The sequence below is a fragment of the Impatiens glandulifera genome, chromosome 2, assembly GCF_907164915.1.
Source record: "Impatiens glandulifera chromosome 2, dImpGla2.1, whole genome shotgun sequence".
Taxonomy (NCBI): domain Eukaryota; kingdom Viridiplantae; phylum Streptophyta; class Magnoliopsida; order Ericales; family Balsaminaceae; genus Impatiens; species Impatiens glandulifera.
Window position 1 is genome coordinate 46,519,886 of NC_061863.1, and position 11,038 is coordinate 46,530,923.

The following is an 11,038-nucleotide window of genomic DNA, read 5'->3' on the forward strand; positions in this document are numbered from 1 at the left end:
CATGACATTTCAGTTATATATAGTTTATGAACAAAACTAAATACAGTTCATTTCTCTTATTAAAAACAGAGAAAATAACGACATTACAATATTTTCTTGAACAATTAATAATGATACTTGGACAAACCTCTCTACATTTAAGGGTTACAAACTGGAAGCGGGAGATAGGGAGCGGACAACCGAATGGAGGGAGGTCGGAAATCGTAGTCGATGGAGAACGGACGGATGTCAGAAATCGGATGGAAATTGCAGACGATGAAGGCGCTAGAGAGCGAACAACCGAAGATGAGAATGGAGAGAGGTCGAAAATCGTATTCGACGTAGAACGGACGGAGATCAGAAATTGGACGGAAATCGTAGACGATGAAGGCGCTGGAGTTTGTAGAATCATTAGATGATGATCTTGAGTGAGAGAGTGAGCGGTGAGATGAGCGGTAAATGTGAAATTAATGGCGGGCTTCTAGGTGCTTCTGGGTTAATATTTTTTTTATTGGGCCTACGTGGCCTGCCACGTAGATAGTCACTGGGAGAATCGCTCTCCCAGTAGCTCTCTGTATCATTTCTCTTATTTTCATAACTATTCTTAACAACCAATATTATATTTATACTAGTCTATCAATAACTGCCACTCCCACCATAGTGTAATAGCCCTAATATTCTTTCCTCTTATATCAGAGTGGTCACAAACCTCAAAAAGCAACAATTAAAGAAGGTGAAGTAGATCCAACACCTAAAGTGACAGGCAAAGACTCCAACCTCTTGTGGTTATCATGGTTTTTCTGTTGTTTCCATTCACATTTATCGCAACTTTCCCTTTGTCATTACCATTCTGAAGCTACAAAGCTCTAGACATCGATATCATCATAACTCCGTCTGTTTGGCTAAAATGTTCTTTATACTCCTCATCTTCATTGTATCCTTTTATTAAGAAATCTGAGCAATTCTTCTTTATTCCATGATTATAAGGGTTTCTAAAACACCTTCTCGGTTCCTTTAGGTACCCATATCGCATCAAATTCACCAACTCATTTGTCGTAATGTTACGCGATATCTACCAAATCCGAAGTAAAAGGAGATAATTCAAGATCAAGTTTATAATAATAATGTCATATAATGAACATTATTATTTCATTAATACATACACACACATAAGAAGCTTGCATCACAGTTAAAACCGACACACAAGAAAAGAGGAAGAAATCCGCTAGAGGAAAATGATGGCACCCATGTGTTGAGTGCCAGCAAGGTTCAGCCAATCTCCAAGATCAGGCAGAGCCATTGGATCGCTTAAAATCCCTATATTATGAGAAGAAAAAATAAAGAAATTTTGCAAAAATATCCCTCAGCCGATTAGAAACAAACAAATCTATATGTAATAGTAGCAGCACCCGTTATCAACATAGCGAAAACCTCCAAAACGAGAAATAGGAAAAAATCTCATTTGTATTTCTGCATCAGAAGTGTCAATAAAAAAGACGAGTTAGAAATCAGAAGGCGTAACACAAAATTGATACATAGAAAAAAAATAGAGTCACATTTCCTACGCAGTTGGATACTCATGGGAAGTGATTGCTCTACAATGATCACATGTCAAACAATGCTTCGCACGAAGTGGCCTTACAATCTAATTCAAAATATAAATATTAAGGAATTACCGAGATGAAATATATAGTGTCCAAGACTAATCTCACCTTGCATATTGCACAAAGCTGAGACCAGTTTCCAGCTAGCAATGACCGATTATTAATCTCGATCTTAAAAAAGGACTCCTACAAAATATATGCAATTTTTCATTAACATTCCCTTCAATTTTTTTAGTATTTGTGCGGAAAATTAATTATACAGAAAGAAAGAACACGATGATTTTTATACTAGGTTCGGTTTCAGATTGATGCCTACGTCCTAGTCCGAAAGAATGGCTCTCGAGTTTGAATACACTATAATGAGACAAATAAGATTATAAAATTATTCAGTTTCAAAGATCTCTTAAAGAAACCTTTTGACTCTCTCTCTCTTTTACCACACTTTATTACAAACACTCTCAAGTTATTTATACAACTTGATTAACAAAAGTAAGGGCATATCTGTAATAATACTAATCATTATAGAACCTAACAAAAATATAGATTCAAACCACTTCATTACAATTCTTCACCTTGTCTTTAATCTGCAACTTGTGTTATCAAACAAACTCGAGCTTTCATGTCTTAGTGTTTTATTCTTCTCCAAGTCTGAGCAAGCTCAGACCTTTTTGAAATTTCTCCACAAGAATAGTCTTGGTTAGCATATCAGTCAGGTTGATAAGAGTAGAGATCTTCTTCACTTGTACCTGCTTTCACTTGTACCTGCTTGCTATTAATAACTTCCTGCACAAAATGCATCTTCACATTTATGTGCTTGGTCCTTTCGTGAAACACACTATTTTGGACAAGTGAATTGCACTTTGTGAATCACATAATACAGTTGCATCCCCTCTTCTAGCCTAGCGGCAACAAGAGGTGGATATCCCCCATGCCTCCATGAGGTCTTGGGTTCGAGCCCGTCGGGCGGCAAGTTCTGCGTCTGGTTAAATGGTTAAGTGTGTTTGCGGGCTATGTGCTTAACCCGCGAGGATTAGTCGCACTCCATAGGAGCAGCGGAACCCAGCGTTCTAAAAAAAAATAGTGTTGCTTGAAATTCTCCTAGACCCAATTCTGCAATAAAACATTTATCCACATACTTTCCTTAATAGCTTATGTCAGAGCAATATACTCAGGTTCAATGGTTGACAAAGCCACTACATGTTGCAGATTTGATTTCCAGCTCACTGTGTTTCCTCCAACCGTAAACACATATTCAGATAATGATCTCCGTTTATCTAAATCTTTGTGAAATCCGAATCACATTACTCAATAATTTGAAAGTCTCTCGTATCAGAAACTTTATATATCAGCTTCAAATAAAAGAACCTTTCAAATATCTAAGAATTCACTTGACTGTTTGTCAATGATATTTTCTAGGTCGACCCATAAATCTACTTACCAAACCAACTACATACTCCAATTCTGGTCTCGTATATATTATTGCGTATATCAAGCTTCCTACACATTTTGAGTAAAGAACTTGTTTCATGTACTCATACTTGATCATAGCTTGATCTTATTTCACCAAAGACAGACTGAGCTGAGCTCCAATCGGTGTAGAAACTAACTTAGCTGACTCCATTTCAAACAACTTCACTACCCTTTTACAGTAGTCTTGTAGTCTTGCTGAGACAATATTAATATTCCATTAATTCTGTTTCTAGTCACGCTGATCCCTAAAATTTTATTGAAAGCACTCAAATCCTTCATATCAAAAACTGAATCTAATTGCTTTTTCATTTCAGCAATCTCAACCACATTACTTGAAACTATGAGCATATCGTCTACATAGATTAACAAGTGCATAAAAGACGTATCTTAGAGTTGAGTGAAATAGACACAACCGTCGAACCTACTCCTAGTAAAGTCTTGCTTCAGCATGAACTCGTCGAACCTTTTGTACCACTGACGAGAAGATTTCTTCTGTCCATATAGGGGGACTTCTTGAGTTTGCAAACTTGATGCTCGGTTCCTTGTTTTATGAAACCTTCGGACTAACTCATGTACAGAACCTCTTCAAGATTTCCATGAAGGAAAATTATTTTTACGTCAAGCTTCTCAATTTTCAAGTTCTTCATTGTAGTTATGGCCAACATCAACCTAATTGAGGAATGTTTGACTACCGACGAAAAAATCTCGTGATAGTCAGTCCCTTCAATTTGAGAGTAATCATTGACGACCACCAGCCTTGATTTGAATCTTGGTTTCTCAACACCTAAAATCTCTGGTTTTCTCTTGAATACTCATTTACAATCTATCACCTTACACATTTGAGTTTATCACCAAATCCCACGTCTAATTTTGTTGCATAGATTTCATCACTTCTATCATCGACTCGTACCATTGTTTAGATGTCTTACTTAACATTGATTCTTTATAACTCAGGTTCTTCAACTTCTATACCTTCACTTGCATTAAGTACAAAAGCCACCAAATCAGCTTGACCAAACTTTGTTGGACATCATACTTCTCTTCGAACTCTATCATGTGCCAACTGATAATTAGACAAATTATATTCTTCAAATGCTTGTTCAAAGGCCTGTTCCGAGTTTACAATATCAGGATTAGATTATTTCAGATTAGGCCGGATATCAAAAACTTCTTTAACTTGATTCTCATTATTAGTTCTACATTGATCATAAGACGATGAGTCCAAAACTCCACCTTAAAATTGAACCCTTGTGTGTATGTTCTAATCATATTGACCAGCAGATTGCTTATCTTGTGCATCTTTATGATAAAAATTATCTTCATCAAAGATAACATCAAGAGATATGACAACCTTTTTTCATCAATAAGTCAAACCTTGTAACCCTTTATACCTTGAGGATAACCAAGAAAATATCTCTTCTTGGCTCTCGAATTAAGCTTCCCCTAGTTCACATGTACATAAGACAAACAACCAATGACTTTAAGAGATTACAACTTGGAGAATGTCCAGACAAAACTTCTTCAGACACTTTGAAACTCTTAGGCATACCAGACTGATTCAGCATGCATCTTACTTTGTTTATAAGAATTCTATTTAACCTCTCGAACACTCCATTTTGTTGTGGGTGCCAACACAAGTATGTTGTTTAACAATACCTTCTCTAGCACACAGTATGAATCGAACTGATCATTACAATATTCCAGGCCATTATTTATTTTTAATCTCTTAATCTTTCTTCACGTTTCCTTCTCAATCATAGTTTTTCATTCTATGAATTATTAAATGCCTCATATTTAGTTTTCAATAAATAAAACCAATTTTCTAGAGAAATCATCTATAAATGATATGAAACATTGGCATTGAAAAAGAGATAATGGGACCTGAGGTAATCCCTAAAGATTTGAATTTATGCAGTAAAGAGTTCATTTTGTTGTGTGAATCGCTATAGGAAAACTTAAACGATGTGATTTACCCATCACACAATGCTCACATAATTCCATATTTTTTATCTTTACATCTCTTAAAAAACCTTGTTTATTTAGTTCCAACAAACTATTAAGGCTCATGTGTCCCAATCGATTGTGTCACTATATCGTTTTGTTTGAGGCTTGAGGTGTCACATCTACTTCTTCGTCGATAACCTCCCTATCAAGAACATACTGTCCATTTTGAAGACTCCCTTGAATGACAGTACGATCTGCTTTTTAAACACTCAGACTCCCCTCCTTCAGCTTTACTTCATAACTTGTCGAATCAAGCACACCAAGAGATATCAAATTTCTATTGAGCTCAGGAATATGTCTCACATCTGTCAGCACCATAAACTTCCTATCATACATCTTAAGCTTTATTGAACCAACATCGATGATATCACAAGACTCGTTGTTTCCCATCAAGACCTTATTATCCTTTCATTAAAATCAAACAACCAATCTCGCCTTTGTGTAATGTGAAAAGTGCACCCTAAATCAAGAATCCACTGAGATTTAGTGTCGATGCACTATCATACGCATGACCTGCATTTGTTGTGTTGGCGTAGTTCTGACCATGAGACTTTCCTGAATTGTAATTCTTCATTTTATTCTTACGCTTGAGACAATCCTTCCGCAAGTGTCCTTTCTTCTTACAATACCAGCAATCCATTTCTTGGACTCTATGAGACTTCGCTGAAGAGTTTTTGGCTGATGAACTATTTGTCATATGATGATTCTTGAGTTTATTGTTCATTGAATGAGGCTTTGAGTCAGATTTACCTTGAACATTCAATCCCTCACCGAAGTTCTTTGCGCTCTTGGATTTCAAGTTTAATTCTTTCGAAAACACAACCGAGAGAATTCTTCTAGAGACAAAGTTTCTTTGTCACACTTCAATGTGTCTTTTAGATTATCATATGTTTGAGCAGTGAGTTTAAAAAGAATATGGCTTGGTCTTAATTACTTACAGACACTTCAAGAATCTCAAGATCCGAGACAAGCTTGGTAACTCATCGAGATTCTCCTTGATCGATTTGTTCTCTTCCATTTTAAAACTGTAGAATTGTTGATTTAGATTAATCATATTTGGAAGTCACTTAATAAGGAACAGTTGTTTGAGCTTGAGCCACATCGACGTTGTTGTCTCCTTTTTAATCACCTTTCTCATAATCTGGTCACCAAGACTCAAAATAATAGTATTGCGCGATTTTTTCTGCCTTTCCTTTCGCCCTAGATCGATCTTCTTTTTCACGTTTAGCTTTCTCGGCGTTGTTTTTTGCCTCTGTCTCCGCTGAGACCATATCTTTCTTCAACTCTTGAGTGAGAGCATCGGTCAAGCCAAGATTACCCAAATGGGCCAGCATCTTCATTCTCCATAGTGGAAATCATTTTTTCCATCGAACTTTTCTAAGTCCAATTTGTAACTCGCCATGATCTTTGACTTTCTTGATCATAATCCTTCAATGCGTTCAAACCAACTCTTCAAAATCTTGATTCTCCTGTGATTGTACAACCACAAATCAGACACGAAAAAAATATCTCTGATACCAATTTGTGTGGAAAATTAATCATATAGAAAGAAAGAACATAGTGATTTTTATACTAGGTTCGGCTTCAGATTGATGCCTACGTGCTAGTCCGAGAGAAAGACTCTCGAGTTTGAATACACTATAATGAACAAATAAGATTATAGACTTCTTCAGTTTGAAAGATCACTTCAAGAAACCTTTTTACTCTCTCTCTTACCACACTTCATTACAATCACTCTTAAACTATTTATACAACAAAAATATAGATTCAAGACACTTCATTTGTTATAGTATTCTTAAGTCCCTTTCCTTTTCAATGTTTTATGCAGTAGAGAGCAATGCTGCAGGGTCATTACTGAGTATAACCGCAGAATTGCTGCGCCCCGCGGGCGAGCTATTTGATGGTGATGTTTGTCAAATATTTGAATCAAACTTGTGGAATTTGACTCTAAATGGGAATGAATGCAAGTGTCATGCAATCAAGAAATGTTGATTTACATTGTGATTGTGGTTATTTCTGTAGGAAGCCATCTTAAGAGAGCTTCAGAGACTCTATGATGAGCTTGTTGAGAATGAAAGTGTCTGTCGATTAGATAAATTTGTTGCTACAGAGAAAACTAGCAGGTCATTATTTCATCTAAAATGTAGAATTATCTGTCGTGAAATATAATGTGGTTTTGCGAATTGAATTTTGGTCTTGTTTATTCTTTTAGGAGTAAGTGGTTATGGTCACGACTTACGCAACAGTCGTCGAGTTCACCTGTAAAGGGGTTTTATCTATATGGTGGAGTGGGTACTGGCAAGACTATGCTAATGGACTTATTTTATGAACAACTGTAAGATGTTTGTTTATTACTAATCTATTTTTATTGATATACTTCATTAAGACTTTGGGCTGGAATTGAGTAGACTTTGTTTTGAATATCAAATTTCTCACATTCTAATTGCAGGCCAAGCAACTGGAGGGAAAAAGGGGATTCATTTTCATGACTTCATGTTGGGCGTTCATAGTCATTTACAAGTAAGTATCCTGTTTTTATATAGAGTTGTTTCTTGATTGGATCCTGATTCAGATGATATACACTGTAGCTGAAATTCTGTAAATCTTTTTCACTATTATTACAAAGTTTTTCCTACTCGCAAAGAAAAAGAGAGTATTTTCTTAATTGTGTCTCAAAAATTGTTAATTTAAACTATTTGTGATTTCAGAAGCACAAGGGTGTTGCCAATCCCCTTGAAGTTGTTGCAGGCGAGATATCTGATGAATCAATCCTTCTTTGCCATGACGAATTTATGATAAGTTATTGATAACATCGTCTTGTTCTTACAACTAGTTATTTCTTTTCACTATGTTTGATGTTTGTTTCAAATGGTGATATACTAAATAGGTGAATGATGTTGCGGATGTAAAGTGATTTGAATTTCCAGCAATTCCAAACTGCAATTTGTTTTTTTAAATGTCTTTACTTGTTAACCTTTTGATTGAGCTTTTTTTTATGTTCAGAGTGCTATCTCACCCTATGTTTGGATGATGTTCCGATTTTTGGTCTACAAAATAAAACTGTAGCATATCGTTTCGTCACTCTAATTGACTTCAGTCTTTTGTTTTCAAATTGTTCGGCTGGCTGCCAGCCTATAATATCATTACAATTATAAATTTCCCGTTTTTTTCATGTAGGTGATGTATGAGAATAAAGCTAGACTGGTGTGAAGTGCTGAAGCGTGTCCTATTGAACTCTTTAAGAAAGTTATATCGATTTCTGAAGCTCAAGAAAAGGCTCCAAAAAATTCTTCTAGGTCAATGAAAAACGACGACGTAGATATTTGTGTTGACAATGAGCTAGGGTTTGCGAAAGACCTAACCATTTGCAGGTGAATCATTTTTTTTATTAGAGACATCAGACATGTATGTTCAATTATTAATGTATTTGCAAAAGACTAATGTGTGTGCTCCATTTATCTAGGTCGACAGAAATGTATAGCCATGAATACCTGGAACAACATGCTGCCAATTTATTACAAGCATAAGAGTCATATTGGTGTCAATTGTTGTAGTATGTTTTTAAGTAAATTATCCATCCTAATAAGATTGAGCACCAACCTTACAGTTTTTGTCTAATTACAAATGACAATGAACTTTGTTGAGATTGCTGAGAGTTTACAACACTAATAGTGCTTTGCACATCAAATCGATTTGTAGGGCGAAATATTTATTAGATTAATTCAAAAATAAAATCAATTTAATCTGAAATACTAATTTGTATTAACTATTTTGATTTGGATTATCGAAATTACATTAATTTCTATATAAGTAAGTATAACATGTAATTATGTAAGTTATATAATATGTATGTAAAGTAAATAAATAAATTATTATTATTATGTTTATGTATAAGTCTTAAATATAGAGACTTTGAAAAAATAAATATGAGAGAATTTGAAAAGAAACTTTTGATGTCATTATTAAAACTAACATTTATCTCGTGTTATGAAAAACCGTGAAAAAAATATTACGGTAAATATTTTATGGGCGGGTCAACTCACAATCCGACTCAAGTATCATTTTACTCTCACATATATCCAAATTAACCACAGCTCTCGACCCAACAGTTCGGACACTTTAAAAATTAAGTATCATTATATATATAATGATAAATCTTATTTTAATTAATTTAAGTAATTCAGAACTAACGGTATATTATTCAATTTTGTTTATATTATCAGATATTGTATTTGAAACAATTTATTTTAAGTAATAATAATAATATTTTTTAAAATTGAAAAATGGTATTTTTGTCCTGCTTTCAATTTTCGCAACAAATCTCTTATTCTTTCTTTTAATAGAATCTTCCATTTATTTCTTTGACAGAATCCTCCCTCGATACAATAGCATTTCGATCTTCTTTATATAGTTGTTTTCTCGCCTCCCTCGTGATCCTTGCGCCTTCGTCCTCATCTGGTTTGGTCCAAAGGTCAGAGACTGTAGCTTTCCATTTAGGGTATCTGTCGATGGCGTTAAGGAGAGAGAAAGAGAGAGAATCCTGGCGAAGAAGAGGAAAGATCGCGAGGTTCGCGTGCCCGGCATGTATCTGGACATTTTTGGAGAAGAAGAAACGGGGTCTGGATGCCCTAAACCATTTCAACCCGATAATCTCTTAACCAAAAATAATTTAAATTTAAAATAATAAATTTATTTATAATTATAAATTATTAAAATATTAAATACCAAATAAAAATAATATTCAATCACAATAATTTTAAAATATTAAATATTTAAACAAATAAATATCATATAACAATAATTTTTCAAAAATTAATAAAAACTTTTAATGATTACAATGAAAAAGAAAAAAAATAGTCAAGGCAGGTAAATATGATCGCATATAAAAGTATATATATTAAATAAACTTTTAATGATTAATAAAAATAATCATTACATGTATATATATTAAATAGTGAAAAGAAAATTAATGATTACATGTATATATTAATGGTTTTAAACAACTATAATTAAAATAATAATAATTGTATTTTTTAGACTGGATTAGTCAAGACAGGTAAATATCATTACATATAAAAATTACATATAAAACTGGTCAAACATATTTATGTCAAAATTAAGCTTTGTTCTTTTTTTAACTTTTTAAAAAATTAGTTCAAAATTAATTTTACAATCAATTACTCCACAACAATCAAATCACTCATTTTATTAACCAAAATATTAAAATATCATTTATTTTAAATTATTACTTTTTATTTTATTCATATATATATCAATACATTTTAAGTCTTTTTACCAAAAATAATCATTATTTTTTCAAAATCATCTCCAATCATTACTTTTTTGTCTCTCTATGTTTTTTCAAAAACCCCAATCCGAATTAGGCACAATGTGAAAAATCACACAAATCAATACTATTACCCGCAAAAATGTTTTAAATTAAAATCCTTACTTTCATTTTTTAAAGTCAACCATGGATGAATGAAGTAAAAAAAATTTAGATAAAAATAAAAACTTGAAAACTCAAATATTAAATCAACTTGATTTTTTTTATCTTATATTTATCTTAAAAAAAGTTATGTTACAAATTTGTTTTAAAAATTAAGAAATAAATAAATTTAAAATAATAAAACAATAATTTACATTTTTTTTCTCTAGAAAGTAGGAACAGTGTAATCATAATAAGAAAAATAATTGTTTGTATTGAAATCCAATGCGAGGGAGAATGTCAATTTTAAACCGTCACAAATTTGTACCACGCTCAAACCGTTCCAATTTCATCCCGGTTATGCTCCGAATACTAAAAAAATAATTAAATATATAAACAGCGACGGCGCCGCGACTTCAAACAGCAACCGAGTCCAAGATGATATATGTATGTTGTAAAGAGTGATTAATTGTCTATATACATCATAACATACATATGAAGAAGAATATCAATATTATTGAATCTTGTTCCGTGAAATTATAATTTGGAAATG

The 11,038-nt window shown here is 33.3% G+C and overlaps 1 protein-coding gene and 1 pseudogene across 1 annotated transcript; one reads left to right on the forward strand and one right to left on the reverse strand.

The window, feature by feature from the left end:
* Positions 1-835: 835 nt before the first annotated feature.
* Positions 836-5,447, reverse strand: LOC124924745 (annotated as a pseudogene).
* A 1,425-nt stretch (positions 5,448-6,872) lies between these two features.
* On the forward strand, positions 6,873-9,715 carry LOC124924746 (cell division protein ZapE-like). The gene is given in 7 exon segments (XM_047464740.1): positions 6,873-6,976; positions 7,082-7,180; positions 7,270-7,392; positions 7,507-7,522; positions 7,524-7,577; positions 7,766-7,856; positions 9,426-9,715. Coding segments are annotated over 7 exon segments (777 nt in total).
* The last annotated feature ends 1,323 nt before the right edge of the window (positions 9,716-11,038 follow it).